Source organism: Ochlerotatus camptorhynchus, unplaced genomic scaffold (assembly GCF_037179485.1).
Source record: "Ochlerotatus camptorhynchus isolate MF236.1 unplaced genomic scaffold, CSIRO-AGI_Acam_v1.1 ptg000216l, whole genome shotgun sequence".
NCBI lineage: Eukaryota > Metazoa > Arthropoda > Insecta > Diptera > Culicidae > Ochlerotatus > Ochlerotatus camptorhynchus.
Genome location: NW_027040706.1, coordinates 1,709,970 through 1,730,447, shown reverse-complemented (window position 1 = coordinate 1,730,447; position 20,478 = coordinate 1,709,970). Strand labels below are relative to the sequence as shown.

The 20,478-nt window shown below is 36.7% G+C and overlaps 1 protein-coding gene across 1 annotated transcript in view; it reads right to left on the bottom strand.

The window, feature by feature from the left end:
• LOC135703627 (uncharacterized) overlaps nt 1-19,711 on the bottom strand; it is a 67,899-nt gene extending 48,188 nt beyond the window's left edge. The window contains exons 1-2 of the mRNA XM_065224905.1: nt 19,562-19,711; nt 6,839-7,171 (exon numbers count right to left, since the gene is read on the bottom strand). Of these exons, the coding sequence (XP_065080977.1) occupies nt 6,839-6,949 (111 nt within the window). The 5' untranslated portion in view covers nt 6,950-7,171; nt 19,562-19,711. The remainder of the gene's footprint in view (nt 1-6,838; nt 7,172-19,561) is intronic.
• Nucleotides 19,712-20,478: the final 767 nt, after the last annotated feature.

Here is a 20,478-nt window from a genome sequence, read left to right as displayed (position 1 = left end):
AGTTAACAGACGAAGACATCTTCGAAGTACCGAACAGTTACAAAGTAGGCAAAACATTCTGTGTTGCACGGGAAATCAATTGAATTTATTCTAAGCGAATGCTTAACGAAGTATCTGCAGAACAAATAAATATTTTAAAGATAGTTGACATTACGCTTATGAATTTTATTACATGAAAAACTGGACAAATGTAACAGAAAATACTGAGATATTTATAAAGTTAACGAATTCCGGCAATCAAAATGGAGTTGGCAATAAATCTGGGTGAATTTGGTTTAGATAGGATACACTACTCGAGCTCCGTCGAAACGTTACCTATACTTATAGCAAATCAGAAAAATAAAAAAGTGCGAGATCAACAAATAAGAGTGTAATTATATCATACAGGCCATGGAGTTAATTTATTTTCACCTAGGTTGATGCTCCCTTATTGAAATCATCGAACAATGGTGTATGATAATGATAATCATATACGGGAATCTGAGGTCACTTGATCCCTGTTATTAGTTTCCAGTGCTATTGGATCCTTGTTATTAAACTGTTTATAGAATTCTCTAACAATCATCAACTCTGATACTTTTATTTAATACTCATTATTTGGCTACTCATACTTATATACTTGTTGCATTCCGTTGATACGTAGCGTTAATCTGACTTAGTAGGCGCTAAGGCCAGATTTCTTTATTTAGTACCCCGAGAGACCCAATTAAAGAGATTAGTGATGTAAGGCTGCTCGTGTTAACCTACAAGCGTATGTGAGATCAGCGAGCTTGTAACTCGGAGCCACGGAGCATTTGAAAACCACCGCTCTATGGAAGTGCCGGGATGATGACACAATACACCTCATGCAAAAAGGAAAAGTTGATTCAATAGCAAAATGAGCAAAAATGGCCAATTCCTAACGTTACATATTGAGTAACTTTTTTCTCCTACGGTAAAATTTTTTGACCTCATACCAACTTTTTCTTGTCTCAATGATACCTTTCGAATGAGATATCACTCATTGATGTATATTCTTGGACCAGTCTCCATACATTTTTGCCTAATCTCCTTTAGAAGATTTCACGCTTTTAACGCTTTATAACTATGGACCGAACTTTATAATTTTGAGACGTGTTCCTAATTATCGCCTATGAACTTTATTTGATAACTTTGTTTTGGTATTGGTGAAACCATTCGCGTTGAGGATGACTCTGCAGCTGTTCACTCCTATAGGAAAATGCCATAAGTAAATGTCGAATTTCGTGAAACATAGCGGATCGTTTTTTTTTTAACTCTTTATTTGTTCCAAATTCAAAATAAATTACATTTCATTTTAACCTAGGTGCTCCAGTTACTGCAGTAACGTACCAGCCTTAATTGTTATATATATCTAAGTGTTTTTACATTGTTCATATCTTGGCAATTCAGTATTTTAAACAGGTGTTTTAAACCTGCATGTCAGTATAACAATTGATATCTTAAAACTAAAAACTAAAACTAAATCTTATCTAAGTATAAAGGGAATTAATCGTTGCAATTGAGGATTGCAACGATTTTTGCCGGAAATTATTAATTATTTTGTTGGACATTTGTGCTAAAGTCTCAACATTCGAAATTCTATGTACTTCGGTAGTACTGTACCAGGGAGGCAACTTCAAAATCATCTTCAGAACTTTATTCTGAATCCTTTGAAGTGCTTTTTTCCTGGTTGTGCAGCAACTAGACCATATTGGTACAGCGTAAAGCATGGCCGGTCTAAAAACTTGTTTAAATATTAGAAGTTTATTCGTCAGGCAAAGTTTGGATTTCCTGTTTATAAGAGGATACAAACATTTTATATATTTGTTACATTTGGCTTGATGTGATATTTAAAAGTTAATTTTTGGTCAAGTATTAATCCAAGATATTTCACTTGGTTTGACCAGGAAATAGGAACTCCGTTCATAGTGACTATGTGACTACTACTAGGTTTCAAAAAGGAAGCTCTAGGCTTATGTGGAAATATTATAAGTTGAGTTTTGGAAGCGTTGGGAGAAATCTTCCATTTTTGTAAATAAGAAGAGAAAATATCTAAACTTTTCTGCAGTCTGCTGCAAATAAAACTTCTTCCGAAGACTTCTTCCTTTAGCGGAAATGCCTGTGTCATCAGCGAACAAAGATTTGTGGCAACCCTGAGGCAAATCAGGGAGGTCCGAAGTGAAAATGTTATACAATATAGGCCCAAGAATGCTACCCTGAGGAACACCTGCTCTAACAGGTAGTCGATTAGATTTGGAATTTTGATAATTTACCTGCAGAGTTCTGTCAGTTAAATAATTTTGAATTAATTTCATAATATAAAGTGGAAAATTAAATTTTTTCAATTTAGCAATCAAACCTTCATGCCAAACACTGTCGAATGCTTTTTCTATGTCTAGAAGAGCAACTCCAGTTGAGTGGCCTTCAGATTTGTTTGAACTAATTAAATTGGTTACTCTTAAGAGTTGATGAGTAGTTGAATGCCCATGGCGAAATCCAAACTGCTCATCTGCAAAAATTTAGTTCGTATTGATGTGAAGCATCATTCTATTCAAAATTATCTTTTCAAAAAGTTTACTTATTGAAGAAAGCAAACTTATTGGGTTGGGCGGTAGCTAGCAGCTTCAGCTGGATTTTTATCCGGCTTCAAAATTGGAACAAATTTTGCATTTTTCCATTTATCAGGAAAGTATGCCAAATGGAAACATCTGTTAAATAATTTTACCAAGAAAGACAAGGTACTCTCTGGGAGTTTTTTGATGAGGATATAGAAAATTCCATCATTACCTGGAGCTTTCATATTTTGAAACTTTTTAGTTGTAGACCTTACTTCGTTCAAATCAGTCCCCCAGGAACATAGCGGATTGTTTTTTATCCTTTCACTCCACTGAAAAATCCCGTAGGCAAAATGTTAATCTTTGCGTTAAAGGAGGGGTCGACACGGTACACACGCTATTTCTAAGCAACCCAAATTCGAGAAGGATCAAAAGTAGGGTACCCCAAATTAGGTGAACAAAGTTTAGACTTTACTCATACTCGCAGGTCACTCGTAGAATGAGTAAATTTTTATCAAATATGATTGAATGTCCTTCATGTAGTAACATTTACTTATATATGAGTGGGATTTACTCATATTTGAGTAAAAGTTTACTTATTCTATGAGTAAACCAGGTTTTTGCTAATTTGAGTGAACGCGATTCAAATATGAGATTAATTTACCGTGCAAGCCCTTCCAAAAACTATCAAGCTGAACAATGCATTGGATCCTAAGTAACATTGATCGATTCTCCTCGTTGATTTTCTCTTTCGTTAATAACTTGGCTACAAACCCGTTTATAGTCGTATTTGCAGTATTAGATGCTAGATAATAGCATCTTATATCGAACTATGTGTTGAAAATAGCTGGAAGAGAAAATCTACAAAGAAAATCTGTCAATGTTACTTAGGAGCTAATGCATTGTTCAGCTTGCTAATACTTGACTTGACAGTTCGTTATATGTGTGTTCTTGAGATGATCTATTTGGCTTTATTTTTATTCTAAAAGCATCGTGATTTATGTTATCTGGTTCAACCGAAAAAAACACTGTCTATTTCATCCACGTGACGTCAACAATTTGTTTACGTATGAATTATAAAGAGTGAAAAAGAAGCGCGATTTCACAATTCAATAGAGAAAGAACATACATAAAGCCTAAATGCAAGCTTCCACGGCACCGCAGTATTTCGAAATCAGGTTTAATTTAAACAAGAATTTAACAATTTTCTAATCTAAACCAAACATATAGATAACATTGAACTTAAATATCAAGGCACTTTGTGGATTAATCGGGAATCTTCCTTAGCATCTTCACTATACATATCTGAAAGTTACGTTCAACCATCGTAATTTCGCAAAATAACAAAACGTGCATGCTTAGCTGTGCAACAATTGGAAAATTTTCCTATGCGAGAAATCGATATCTTCACCAAGGGGTGGGCCACAGGAACGATAATCGAAACGCACCGCAAGCGTTTTTGGATGGCCACAAGTTCGTTACGGTGATAAAGAAACACAACGGAAGTTAGCAAGTGGTAGGTAAAATTCCACCAGAGCAGAGAGGAATCAATTTGAGAAAGGCGTACGTGCAAGATGTGTTCCCCGGATCTGTGGAGTTGCATCGAAGCGATGACCACGGCAGTCTACCGACGAATCGCAATTAACGTGGTAAGGAAAGATCGAGCGAACGAAACATTTATGGAAGTTGTTAGAAAGGATGAAGATTAATGCTATGGCGCATTTATTTTTTCTTACAAATGAATACCTATCATTCGTTTCTATATCAATTAGTCGAAATTCATCAAAATATACCTATACCATTAACACTCAATTTTGAGATTCACTGTACATTCATGATTTATAGCACCTGAGAAATAAAAGTTGAGGGTTGCATCCAAAGCACGACCGCATTATTGACGTAGAACTACGAGATTATTTTGCTGTACCATTCAATAATATATAAATGACAGAATAAATGCTTTAGAAATTTAATTGAAAATTCGAAATCCTTGATATTTTTCACGGATGTCCCTTGGAACTTTCATTAGAATTCACTTGAAATAATCTTTCTAATTCCCTCAGAATTCAATACTCTCGGAATTTATTTATAGTTCTCATAAGAACTCTCTTAACATTCTTCTCGGAATTTATTTAAAATATTCATTGGAAATTAACCTGTAGTCCTCTTTACAATCGTCATGTAATTTCACACAGAACCACCTAATTATTCTACTTTGAACTTAATGAGATACTTGCTTCTCTGCAGCAGACATGTAAATTCATTTTGAGCTTTGTCCATTAAGTAGATCACCAGATGTGTGTCCGTGAAAATGCGAAGTGGTAAAACAAATTGTATGGAAAATGAATTCCCTCATTAGTGTCCTTAACTTTAGATTGGATTCGCTTATAAAAATTTCTAAAATGCAGTGAAACTCTAAATACTTAAATATAAGTGCGGAGAACGTATAAATTGTGACTATGGCATGACCAGACACTCCCGGGTAGCTAGCTCAGTAGCATGAGACCCCTGAACTGTGTCGCAGGGCTGGCATGTTACTGGGTATTCGGAGGGGCTACGCGGACAAAGTATGAAAACACAGGAATATTCACATTTTCTAAAATTTTTATTGCCTTATTCTGTTGCGTGTGGGTGTGGGTTTTCACATATATGTGTCGTGTATGCTAGGACTTAAAATGTGCACTGTACTCACTGCAGCAGCGGGATCTCCTACGGCGTCGCGACGCTGGCGTTGGCCCACACGGCTGCTCCTGCACTACTGTGTGGCCGGAAACTTGCGGCGCGGGCTGCAGACAGTGTTGCAGCTTTGGGAGAATGGCGGATCTGGTGGTGTTCATCAGCCACATACGGCTCAGCAGGCGTTGCTGGCTCGTTTGACTGGCAGGCGTCTTCCGTCGTTGACGGCATCGGCTGACAGTGGCATGGCCACCTTGTTCGAGCCGAGACGGGACCCTCCTTGGCAAATAAAGCCACCGGTCTAAGGGAATCGTCCCTGACGGACGATCGAGTATCATTTACTATTAGGCTCAAAAGCCATCTTGACTTCCGAGCCGAGCCGTGTAAGACCGTTTTATTTACGGTACGAGGTGTACAAGATGCACAAAAGCATAAGAGGTCCTGAGAATTATCACAATTCAGTCAGGGAAATTTCCGTCAGGATAGTAAAAATCAATTACCTTAAGAACGGAGGCAAGCTTTCCAGCCCAAACCCCACAAGGGGTTTGGGAGGGGGGGGGGTTGTATTCTATATGCACTGCACTTCACACTCAACTGGTCTACACGAACGCCTGGTTACTTCTGCCTAATCTTCCAAATCTAAGATGGCTAGCTATTCATCATCCAATTTGCGCATCCATTGTTATTTTAAAGCCAAGATTTTCCTCCCTTCAGTAACGTTACGTTTTTGTTCTTTGCAGCGGCACAAGCCCTCTCGCTCTTGTGTGTGTCTACTGTTTTAAGTTTAACAAAACGTGAATTTTCCAAACCACAACAACTCATACAAACGAAAATCCACGGATTGTAACCAACTGGTTACAAAATTTACCGTACGTATACTTAGAGAGTATCTCTAAGGGGCGATCCGTTAAATGCGTAACGTTCTTAATGGAGAAAGTCGGTATGGGCTGGAAATCTGCAACTAGCAATAATGCATAAGGTATAGGAAAACGTGATGAAAAGGAGAAGGATGATTTTTTTTTTTTCCAGAATTGCGCGTGACGTACTCAATAGATGCTACCTAAGTAATCTAGCAATCATTGGTATATTTTGATGTCTTTTATGATTAATATAATCTCAATTGGTTCATTAACTTGCTACACCCCTGTCATTCGGAAGCTGGTACTATTCCTCGTGGAAGTAATATTAAGGGGTTTTCACTATGCGCATCGTAAGCACATACACTGTCGTAAAAAGCCCAGGGTCCATTGAAGTTCAATGGAAGTTTACGTATTTAGGAAGGTGTATACGATTACGATGCGCTTTGTAAATACCCCTCTTATCTTGATAGGGTTATATACCTTATATAGAGTATCTGAATATCAAACGTCATGACTATTATTTCCATTAAAAATTTGATGTGTGGATTCTGATGTCAAGATAGCCTATATCATCGTAACATATGCTGTAGTGTGAACGGGGTATTACAATCAATTTACTGAAAACATTATCATTGTGCCTGAAAAGTAATGACTGAAAATGTTTCATAATTTCATATGATTGAAGCCTATAACATCTTTTCTCATCTTGCACGTGTAAACAAACAATTTTCGAAATGTAACACCTACCTTATTGATAGATCCCAGGAAAAAGAGCACTGCAATTAGCAACGAAGTCGTCTTCGATGCACTGAATTGCCGCGTTGGGCTCATGTAACCGTAGTTCGGATTCCACATCATCTTCTTCACCTACACCGCGGAGCGCTCTTCAATTCTGTTTTTCACTCCCTCCTGCCTTCTCACACTAATTAAATTTCTCTTTTCTGGCAATTCACTCACAATTAAATTTCCTTCTTGCTTAGATCACACATTCACCACTCGTCAGCATACGCGATTAGATGGATTATATCGTTGTCACTCGGCTCAGATCCTCACATGTTGCATGTTATAAGATCACAGACACTGTGAGAAAGAAAAAGAAAAAAACAACGTTAGCTTTATCCTACGATTAAGCTTAATTGACCTTCATTGCTGAATTTCTGGATGGGTGGTTCAAGTGTTCTCTGCAATTACAAAACCGTAAGTGTCTGTCGAAGGTGGAACGATGATCGGTAATAAATTGAAGATTTCGTTCTTTCCCGTTCACCTTTGAACGATCATAGTGATCGTGCGCGACGAAGCAGGCGGTGTCTTAGATTGTTTGGTATGATTTCACGCGTCAACGGCCGTCTGTAGTGAGCGTCCCAGTTTGGGGAGGTCACCAACCACTCACCGGCACTGCTTCTGCTTGTAGGGGCACAGAAACGGCAAATTTTTAGTTTTTTTTATTGCTGTTCCGCGTAGCTATTTTTTTCCTCTAATGTTGTTACTCCTTCACAGACTGACTCGTCAGTATACGTACACAGACAATAGACCATGCTGTTCGGAGTCGAGGAATAAGCCAGTGGGGAATTTGATGAACTGACCAACGATTTTCTTTCTCTATCTTTTGCTTAAATTCGAAAGGGATGATGCAAATAAGTAGGGAGTAAAATGTTAAACGTAACAATTTAGCTGTCCAGGTTGTTGGATGTAAAACTAACGTATTTTAATTCGGTTTGCGGTGAATAATCGTGATCGGTAGAAGGAAAACGACAAATAACGCATTCTTTGCGGAAAAGTAGTGCTACAAAAAAGAGAAAAATTTCTCTTCTGAATCTTTATCTGTACATCATTCAGAAAATTAGGAGTACCCAATGCTATGTTCGAACTACAGAGTTATAACATGTTACAAGGCTGTTTTGATGACGTTCTTCTTGTTCTTAATTGTTACAACACACTTAAAACATGTTATAACTCTGTAGTTTTAACAAAGCTTAATGAAACAAGTCCCAAAATACATGTTTCTACTCCTGACCTTTACCACCATTACACTGTAGCAGTTAAATCAATCATCATTCCACAAACTCGAATTGAATGACTTCAACGAATCATCGCAAACGAACCTGGTATTTAGGTTGAATTCGATGTGCTTTATAAGATACAATAAAATCTCATCAAAATTATTTTTTTAGTAATCCTATCATAAATCCGTTGCGCGCTCAGTTTGCTTCTTATTCAAAAATTCATGGAATTGTGCTCAGGTAGTTAATCTTAAAGTAACAACCAAGCATCTAATATATCTTTTCAACATGTTTGAGATTAAAATTCAGTGATATGGCCCTGTCATTTGGAATCTCCATTAGAAATTCCCAACGCAACTCGATCGACCACTCCGTAAAGTTTTTCTGCCGAAGTACTTGTGTCAATCAAGAGTCAGCTTTTGGTTCTGAATCTTCTATGGCTCTAATATGTAGGTACAGTTGTACATTAGTGCTCATAGTGTGCAGCTATGCTTTTTTTGTTGGGGGAATTACAATAATCTTACGGCACTCGGAGGACTGCACACGCGAGGGAAAGACCACTTGACATTGCTTTATTCTTTTTGAAGATAAATAATTCACATCTTTAATGAGTTGGAAAATGTCATTAGCAATGGGAGATGGGATAATAAGAAATAGCAGGGAGAATTTCCATGCTTATGAATCGATTAGACCTAAACTTATGCATAATTGTTGTTATGTCATTCACACTTGTGCTAAAATTCAGCCATTATGAATCTGACAATTAATTTCAAAATCGCGTGTTCAATATTTTTGAATAACAAATTTGTTTGTGTGGGATCTGCCTCACTGGCGTTGGTAGCATTGGTACACAGTACGGAAAACAAGATCGACGGAAAACAAATCAATGAAAAAAAAATAGCTTTGGAAAATTCCTCTTCGATCCATCGGATTCTTACAGTAATCTGCTTGGAAATGGATTTGGTGAAACATTATTCTAACGCCATGGCACCAATTGCCAAATAAAAGGACAATCTCTTGATCCCCCTTCTGATGAAATTCATTTGAGCAATCAATTTGATATGCTCACGAATGATGAGAATGATCCATCATCCTGGCAATCAAATAAACTTTCCCGGCTTAATGTCGAGGAGGTATTGTGGCAACCACTTCGCATGAAACTTTTGAACTTCGTGAATCAATCTTTCACTTCAAATTGGCCGTCGGAGTGAATACCGTGTATTGGCTGAGGCCTTGAACGGATTCAAACTTTTTCTCTAGTATCTTACTCAGAAGCAAAACAAATTTTTCACTTACGACACCAACAATGAACGCCTGTGCTCAGTGGTGAATCAAAGATGAATTGATAAATTTACTTGGAGTTGAGCCAGTGCAATTAATCAACATGAAAATGAAATCCCGTCCTGACAGTTCGCGGAATTTCTAATGATTTTTATTTAGTTCACTTCAGATTTTTATTTAGTTCACTTTAGTACAAGTGAACTAAATAACCTTATGGCCTTAGAAAAAGCTAGCCTTATACTCAATGTCCGAATCCAGTGGGAACGCTTCAAAAGGACTACAGAAAATTTCCAAAATCTCACCCAGTGCCGTAAGTGTCAGGGATGGGGTCACGGATCGAAAAATTGCTACATACCAGCTAATTGCATAAATTGTGATGATTCCTATCACGCAAAGGACGTTATCGTTATCGTTATGTTATCGAAAAACATCGTCTGCTACATCTTGTTACTCACGATGTCAGTGGGTGTTTTAAAGACTACAGTAAACGTATTTTGAAAGATGACAGAATTGAAGCAATCTGTATATTCTGAAATTTTGATTCGAAAGAACAAACCAGTTTTATCCGCGAACATGTGCAACAAGTGTAAATTACTAAACGAATCCATAATAGGCACATCGGTGATGGTCTTCGTAAACAACATACATATGAATACCATGTACGAGCCTCCTACGGTAATATGGAAAACATCTGCCGAAAATTGTATCTAAATAGTATGGGAAATTCAGGTCATTGCGGGTAAGCTTTACTCTTGATTTGAGTGTAAAGCGTTAAATTTTTCACCGATCCAATTAAAATAACAGGAACATTGTATACCGGTGCGTTGTTGGTGACCACCCAAAACCTATCAAGCGTGGCAGAGGGATACATCAAAGAGCGATGTAATTAAAGCTCACATTTCCACATTCAATCAAACAATTTCGCAGTATCGACGTGAGCATGCACCGAATTCTTATATCTGCCATCGGATTTGTCAGAAAAGAAAATGAAGAGTTCAAAAAACCCGTAGTGTTGATGCCACCCATGTTCTATACTGTCTGGTCTGAAACAAATGAATATCTCACTTTTTAAACCAAGACACGAGCAGTGCGAAACCTGTATTACAACGACCCTACTCGAAAAACAGACAGGATATTCGACCAAGAAAACATGTGTTCGAATTGCGACCGTCATGCAGGTCACTTGCGCTACACAAGTTTATCTCGTACTGCATATCGTAACTATTATTCCAGGAAGAGTTGTACTTGCTGTAGATTTGCAGAAGATATGTTGTAGTTTAGGCACATCAATCATACATTTCCAACTGAACACAAGTTAGAGGTTGTTCAGTTTTCTCGAGTGGAAGGTCTCAAATCGATAGTATTTATACAAAGACTCGTTGCGTACAACGAAACCTATGCTCCGGTTGGCAACTATTCGACATCTCTTTCAGTTGTTGCCTGCGCTTGGGACGAATCAACCAGCGGAAGGTCATCCAGTGACATTTTAAGCTGCTTCAATTGATCTTTTTGGTGATTTGAAAGAAATTGTTCTGTGGCTTGATAATTGTGCTCCCCGATCAAAATTTTGAACTTGTTTCTTCACCTTATTCTTTTGATAAACTCAGAACTAAGTAAGATGCGGAAACTTGTTCTCATTTCTTTTTTAAATCTGGGAGACCCTTATGGCTGCAGATAGTTTCCATGCAGTCGTAGAAAATCAGATGAAACAGACAGCGCCTATCACCTTTCCTGATTTCTTCAAAGTTCTCCAGATCGCGAAGCACAACTTTGAAATTTTGGATATGAAGCCAGGAGACTTCTTCCAAAGCTCTTCTCTCAGTACACTTTAAAACAACAAAATTCTCGGCCGTATGTAGATAACATCCGACAAGTCTTAGTACAAAAAATTAGCTATGATTTGCAATATAGCGATTCAGTGTTGATGGAAAACGATACTAAAAACAACAAAACGCTTATAATCAGGCTACTTGGAGAAACTATCCGGTTTAGCTACGGGTTCGGCTTGGCCGTCCCGAATTAACTTCCTTCCCTTATTGTAGGTGATCAGTTTAAAGGGACGTTAATATATCAAAACTCCAAGGCAAAGCGACTGCACAGGACCACATTGGCCACTTCAGGATGCCTTAGAGGAAATTTCCAGATCCTGACTAGGACCAAAATCCATTATGCGACACATCAAATTACATCAACATTCAAAACAAGATCAATGACAGGCTAATCAAGTGCTCAGGACCATCTGGCCATGTTCCGGGTACCCTCAAGGAAGTGTTCATTTTCTCACTAGGGCCAAATTTCACATAACAATAAAATTACATCAGAATTTAAAAACGAGATTCTAGTCGAAATGGAACACATCGAGTGTCTCAGAGTGGATTGGTCACATCCACCCCTGAGGGAATGGCCAGTTTCAAACTAGATCCAGAACCCATCCCTTGACATATAAAGTTACCTGAGAACTCTAAAACAAGCTCATTGCTTGTCACATTAAGAACCAAGTACCACATTGGCCAACACTTGGAGATGTTCCGGATATCTCATGGTAAGTTGCTCGAAATTAAATTTAGTAAGAAGGGTCAGATCTCACCTTAGATGGATAGTTTAAGCTTTCTTCTGCCTTTCTGCTGAACCAGATATCCGATCGCGATAAATTTTGGATAAGGTTTTACAGGAGCCATAAACACACAAACTGCTACTAAAACCGGTAAAGCCGTTGCCAAGATAGGCTTTAAATATTTGGCCTCTGGCGGCCAACTTGAAAAACGTCGTGATGATTCAGATTTCAAAATGTTGTACGGTTAAGTATGGGATTGATTTTTGAAAATGCTTCTATTTCTCAAATAAAGCTTTTATTAATTTTTCCGATGATTCTAAGGAGGAAAAATTAAACGTTCTCGACGTCTTCGACGTCTATTGAATATTCGGCATTAGAAAAAAATGGATTGTAGATTTCAACATTTTATTCCTCATAGTAACAATCAAATTAATTTAAAGGACTTAATCTGTAAAATATAAACGTTTTAATACTTCTCTCCCATAACCTTGTTGTGCAATATTTTGAAATCTGCATTATCATGATGTTTTTCAATATGGCAAATAACAATCTAGAACAGGTTTTTAAATATATTAGTTTCTATACTGCAATTAATTAAAGCTAAAATTTACACGTTCATGTAAATTTATTTCGTTGTTTGTTGAAAATTAAATCAATTCCAATTGAACTTTTGACTTATGACACATGCATGTAAAATTTAATGCATTGTTTTATTGCTTCTACTAAGGCCAGAAAATTCATCAATGTGCCACATGTAAATTTAATTTTTTGCTAATGTAGCCTATCAAAAATTGCGTGTTTTGCACAGTTCCAAGTTGTACTGCCTTACGTAAAATTTTCTGATATCAAGTGGCATCCTGAGGTCAGTTGTGTTTCAGTTAATTTAACCAATGTCACGAAGCAGAATTCCTTAGCATTTTTTATATAAACAGGAAACTGTAGCTAAAGTGAATGATTTAATAGCGTGCAAGAAGGCTAAACATCCTAGAACGATATTTAATAGGATATCTACCATGCGTCAATCGTAAGGTACCCACTATTCAGTGCTTGATACCAAACACGTTCAGATAGCTATTAATCATCACAGAATGACGATAATTGATGTATGCTAGAATCAACCTGTTCTACAAATCGGATACAAGTACAAGACAACGAGGAATTAGTGTTTAACTGTGTTTACTAATAGTTCTTATTCTTCGGTAGCAACACATACATTTCTCTGGCTGTGGCTAGTGGTCAGATGCTTGATCAGCGACGGACGACGACGCTACTCTCCGATTATTCCACTACTCATTACACATATTGTTACGTTATGGTTCGCTGCGCAAAAACGCATAAGAAGGCAAGCACACACGATCGCGTCCCTCCTCTTTTGAATACCTAGCTACAGAGCAGCAGTGGTTAATAATGATGGTATGGAATCATATATCAGTTCTCAGTTCATATACCCGGCGAACAAATCCAAGTCAAAACAAAACAGTTTCACTTTCAGTTTCAATTGGAATCATATTACCAACTCTACTCTATAGCAACTCGTAGCCATATGACCGGCCTTTGCTAGATCACAATCGCGATCACAGCGCTTGGTCGACTTTATTGTTCTGATCGTTCTCCTAGGTGACGATTAGAGATTGATGTTCAGTGTGTCTCCATGGTGAATGCGTGTAGACCGTCCTTCCAGTTGTGATGTAATATATTTATCAAAACAAAACAAAAAATGCGCATCACTTCGTGTCCATCGCACCATACAAGCTCGTCATTTCGCCTTTATGGGTTCAGTTTTCCGTTTCATGCACTCATCGTGTGTAAATGCAGCAGCAGCAGCAGCAGCAGCAGCAGCAGCAGCAGCAGCAGCAGCAGCAGCTTGTCTCTGGGACGCAAATATGTGAGGCTTTTGAGGGCTTCGGCTGGAGCGCGCATCAACCAATAACAGCGCTGGAGCAGTATTGGTGTCATTGATGGTTGCCATACATTAGGTATGTTTCTACGCATAATGTCACTTCTCTGATCAAACTTATTCTTTGTTTGGGGATGTTAGATTTGAAGACATGTCTTCATTTTGAAGATATTTAAAATTGAGTCAAGACTTTTATTTTTCGCAATTATATTTATTTCTGTGCTACAATTTGTCAAAAATACTAAGATTTGAATACTGGAGGGTCATGGCAATTTATCAGCAAAAACTGAAAACTTAATATTTTGTTGGAATTGTAGCTCAGAAACGAATAAACATACATCGCTTAATTTTTGATACCATGAATATAATGAAAATCGATTATAATCAATATTTTTCAATACTAGATTTAATGATTTTTCATTTGACCTTTTGATCAAAAAACACGATCATTGGTTCAAAAGTTTTGATTAATTTTTTTTATTTTTCGGGCTACCCTAACATGGAAAGAGCCACCCTAATGGCGAAATAGGAATTCTCTTCACATTTTTTATAGCAAGTGAGTGGAAGTAACCCTGTTCAGAATTACCTTGGAAGCATTCCTAGATTTCGCTTGCAGTTGGTCTCAAAACTAAAGCCCTATACAATTTTTAAATCTAACAGTCTTGAAGATCCTTTTTAGTCCGGAATCTCAAAAATTTGTCTTGGATCTCAATTCAATTAAATATCCTTACAAAATTCTTGCTTGTGGCACATTATTATTTATCCCGGTAGCGTTTACAGACTTCGAAAATTTCTATGACATTTAAAATATCATAGCACATAAAAACATGTAAATTCTAGTAGGTACTTGGATTATTTAAAAATTAATAAATGTTTCAAGATTCTTTAACTTCCTAATTCCGAACATTTATTAAGTTACAATTAAGGATTAAATTCTCCCTGTATACCCTCTTTTTTATGATTTAATGATTATGAATAATAACATCAATTAAAAAAAATCATATTGAAAAGCCTCCCTGGTGATTAGTGGGGGCTCCACCTAGAAAAGAAGCGGTGAAGATATGTGAAGACATTTTTTCCATCTCGGTGAAAACTTTTTATCAAAACACCTGCCACCCATGGTTTTATTTTATCACATACCTACCGACTACTCACATCTTCGTTGGGTGTGTCCCATGCGCTACCAATGCAACACTGATGATCATCAAATCTGTCTATGAATGGATACACACAGTACTGACTGACGGCCAGCACTAGCAAATCAACTCAACCGACGAGAAAAGGTATGCAACAAATGGAACAACGCTCACAGACACGTTCATTCGACTGGCATATATATTGTTTTAGGGCAGCTGAATTTGAATCTTTTCAAACATTGCAAATACTTAAATTTTGCCAGATTTTTTTGATCTTCAATTCTCAGTTATTATATAATTCTCAATATTTCAAAAATCCCACCGATAGTGTTTAACCTAGTAAGTTCGGTTCACGATTGGCTCAAAGTATACTCTCGGGTTTGTTAATGTTCTCGACTTTCGAAAACGTCGAGTATAATTATGTTTGCTACACAAACCACAAATTCAAAAATTGAATGGGATAAGAAATCTCAATTAAAAAGTGTGTGCCCGATCAGGAAAAAATAACTTATAAATACCAAATTCAGTTATGAAAGAAGCATAACTGGCAACCTAAATATGGTATTAGTGAGGTTGACATAAGAGGTCAAATACCAAAAATAATACCTCAAAAATGTCCTGCTATACGAACTAATAAATAATTTAGTTATTTCAATAATAGACGGATAACAGACGCTTTTTTAGATGTCAGAATACAATAGTTTGTTATTTTGAAGGTCTTCTCATACCAATTCAAAAACTCTTTTAGGTGTTATTTTGTCTTTGTGGACTCATGTTATATATTTAAGGAGAAGCCTTCGAGATATGCAAAAAAATACAAAGAATTGGCAAACAATGCTACCCGAGCAGGAACGAATATCTGCCTTAAATAGGTATGGATGAGCCTGACATAAGAGGTAAAATACCAAAAAATAATACAAAAAAAAAATGTTCCCACAATATCATTCCAATACCAAATTAGGGGAATTTACGTATTCTCGTCAATCTAAGCAGCGTCCGAACTTCTATTAGCGATTTCTCAGCGTCACACACATACATGACAGGTTTGTTTGTTGACATTTATCTGCTGTTTGCTGTTCTACCAATTCCAATCGACAGAATTGATCAAAACGGGTTGAACATGTTTTTACAACGCTCCAAACTTCTCAGGTGAGAGTGACTATTATCGGCAGTCTCTTTTTCTTCGGCACCCTTTCCATTTGAACTGCGTGTTAACCAGCTGTTCTATTATCGGCAACTCGAAATCAGCCGTATTTTGTAGTATGTATATTTCATTTAAAGAAAAATATGGTATAACAGGAATTCACAGTCGTAAAAATGTAATCAGATTGAAGCTGAAAAGTTAAGGAATCGGCTTAATACATTCAGCGAAGAGTTTTGATAGGAAAATACAGTGAAATAAACGTTTCAATTTCGGTTGCCGAAAACAGTCAATGGGTGCCGAAGCCATAATTTACCCTATGATATTTCAATACCGAAACAATACCACACAGGTATTTTTTTGGTATCCAAATATCAATTTTTGTTATTTACAAAGTATTTTGCAAATTACATGCAATGGTATTATTCTCCATCAGAACGAGAGCCACTTCCAGTGGTTTCATTGTTTGATAGTATCGCCAATGTGAAGCAGATGCAAAATACTTTGTAAATTACAAAAAATGATATTTGGATATCAAAAAAATACCTCTGTTGTATTGTTTTGATATTTCATTTGCAATTTGGCTAACCCAACCAATTTAAGTTATCTTGATATTCGTTCCTCTGCTCGGGTTCTGATCACACAGCAGACATGAAATCTCATCACTTTGCTGTCACTTAACCCTCTTCGAGGTTCAAAGGGACTCGAGAGTGTTCCCGAAACTTGGACAATGCACATTACTCGATCCTTCGTCACCTGGACCAATCGTATCGGTTTATCTGGAAATCCGTATTCGTGCATAATCTACCATAGTTACTTCTATAAAAGGGTTATTGAAGGGTTTTTATTCAGCTTACAAATGCCATAACAAAATAAGATAAACATGTTGGCTATCTTGAAAACAGACCACGACTGATTCTCCTGATGTTTCTGTATAATTAATTTTCTTATTTAAAGTTCCATAGTCTATAACTTTGAAACAGTTTTATCAATTTTGATTAAATTATCACCAGATTCACATCAAAGTATAACAAACAAAATGTTTTCAAAAGTTGCTGGTTCTTATAGTTAGGGAAGCGATAGTGCATTGAAACCTGCGTCCAGAGTTACTTTTAGTCAGGCTTTATAAGATGCTTTACATATCGATGACGAATGCTGCACGGTCGATCAGACTAACTCAGAGAGAGAGAGAGAATCACTTTTACTCAGTTGTCTGAGTAAGCTACGTCTTTAGAAGTTTCTCTTACAATTGAAAAAAAAGTGGCTATCTCTCTCTCTCTCTCTCTCTGAGTTAGTCTGATCGACAGTGTAGTCCCATCATTTGTCCGTTCGTAATAGATTTTTTTTTCTCCCTTGGATGGTTAGAAATATTTTGTAACACTTTCATAGATGTTGAATTTTATCAAATTTCATTAATTATTAATGTTACTGCCAAATAAATACTCTAGCTAACTAAAAGTTTCATAAACCATTTTATGATAGAAAAAGCAGTTTCATGCAGATAAGTTATTTTGAGTGATTATTATTGTTACATTTTAATGTATGTAACTTCGAATATTTTTCATTTTCTTTCTAGGATTCATGAAGAATAATCAAATTATGGGAAATATTCAACAAAGTTGAAGTTTTGTTTTCTTTATTTCAATCTCAAAGGTTTCGGATCACGAAAACTTTTCAAGATCCTATTCAGGGATAAATTTTCAAGATCTCAAAACTAGAACGATGATCTCCAACTTAAAAATATTATCATAACTCCAGCTTCTTAAAATAAATCAAAACACTGAAATGGGAGAAATAATAAAATCAAAAATAATATTTAGATATTTTTTTTCTTCTTGATAAAAGCCTTAAGCAAATAAACATTCCAAAATTACAAATAGAATATTTAAAACAAAACTCGATACTCTGATTAAATGTGATTTTCAAGATACTGGGCTATCTGTCCACATACAAATTTCCAAGACCCCACATTCAGGTTAAAGTACGCATACTTTGTAGCATGAACATAAATGTAAAAAGACTCACAACAAAAAGGCATAAAATTCATGAGTACCATGACAAGTATGTGATGGTCAGACATAGAATGAATGGGTTCGAAATATTGAAAATATTTGGTTAAAAATATCCATGTGTGGAAATACGAAAATATTTGTTTGATTTTTCCTCAGTGTAGTATAAAAAAGGAATTATAATTTGTGTTTCATGATCCCAGATTGAAATAAATTCCAGATTAATATCACAGAAAACACACCGGTAATATCGGTCTGAAACTGCAATCTAGTACCAGAATAAGCATAAAAATAAGGATCATTGTAATTAGCCTATTACAGTAACTTTCCAGATTGCCAGAAGAGTGTGAACTTTGAACTAATCTTTCCATCATATGAATTATACTTGTTACATGATAAATTTGTCAAAAATAGCAACTTCTTTTGTGGTCAGGCTATGTAGGTATAGAACATACATGTGACTCAGATGCATACTAGCGCTACGTGGTGAGAAAATGCTTTATTTTAAGAAATAGTAGTTTTAAATGGGTACTCACAAAAGGCGTTCTACTAAAAATGGACCGAACTTTGCACAATTGAATGGTTTTGGCCTAAGACTATACTGATAAAACTTGAATATTTGGTCTACCATCAGCCATGATTTCAGAAATTTAGAAGCACATCCTGAAAAGTTACTGATTTTTTTTTTCGGAGGGGAGAAAATCACGATGTACGGTACTATAGAAACTATATTTTGTGCTTGCAACCAAAATGTGAAACTGTGAATAAGAAAATCAAAAATATTATGTATACATAGAACACGTATTTATTACTCATAAATTTCATTTAAAAGATTAAATCGCTATTTATTTAGGAAGTCAGGAAGACACATGTGTAGAATATATGATTGATGAACTCATGCTTCAGGATATCTTGAACCAAGTATTCTTTAACACAACCGTCGATAAGCTGCTCGCTCAAGCTATGTGTTCCGGTTCCTTGAAAACGAGCGATGACCAATAAATGCAATGTTACAATTAAATTCAAACCCGATCACTCAACTGTGACGCCTTCGCCGTGGTTCATATGTGTGTAATATCATCCGCTTCCCAAATTGGAAATTCTTCGCCTCCAAACTTGTTTCCTCAAGCAACACACCGAACACAACACCTCCGCAAGGCAGTAAATTGACAAATATAAAAACAAGTAGTTGAACTTGAGCAGCAAATTTATGCCTTCAGAAGTCACAATTTTCCTCCACTATGACACTACGGAATTGCCCACACTTCACCACCCTTTATACTCAGAAACAAAACATGTAGCTTTTGATTAGTTTTCCTGGTGATTCACATCACTGTCACTAAGAACGGCAAATTTTTCTTGCATTTCTGTTTAAAGCATTCTAAGTTTCATGAGATTCATAAGAAATAATCCCCGAATTCTCGATTTTTTAGGCTTCACCCAAATTCCAACCTTGTCGACACGACACCACCACAAGCTGCCTTTCTTCCCTTTGCGTTGATGTCAACTCTCACTAAAACTCGCGCGCTCGCGGTCTTTACGGTTTCCACACGCGTCCGTCATTCGCGGCCACCTCAAGCAAACTGAGCAGTTAGTGGAATGCGCGATGACAGCGAGAAGAGAGTTGCTCAGAGTATTAAAGCAAACCCACCTACCTACCTAGCTATACTGCCAACCTCCACACATAACAACAAACGAAACCAGTCGCGATCGACGATCGACGGACGTGGGCTTTGCTGTTGTACCCCTGATCATGTTTTTCGTTGGTAGCAGATATGTTTGTATTGGTGTTAATGGTCTTTTCGTTACCAACTAAGATGAAAAGCTCTATGAGCTTTCCGGTATGATCAAGCTTTTGCTATAATGAATAATGCATGCTTTGATGCTGTTGGGAAAAGATAAGCTTGGGTGATGATTTTTTAACGAACACGTGAAACTTTGTGAGTAGAAAGATTTAATCTGCAGTGCTCTCCCGATTAATGCGGTTTATCTAATGTATATAACCCATCCATTTAGGCGGTGGGTGGTACCGTTCACCCGCCACTATTTATCGGTTGTCGTTCATCCAACTGAGCTGATTTTTTATATAAATAGCTTATGGTTAACACTAATCTCATACACAAAATCAGCGTAATTGGTTGAAGGGCAGCCGAGAAACAGCGGTGAGTTGATGGTACCACCCACCGCATATTTATTTATTTATTTCATCAACCGATGTAGACTAGTACAAATACATATACAAATTTGTTTTTCTTAAGAATATTAAAAAATATATTGTCAGCTATTATATTTTTACTTCCTACGAGTTATGATTCCGTATGGAGTTAAAATATTGTTTTAGTTTATGCCGAGACATTGAAAAGTCAATG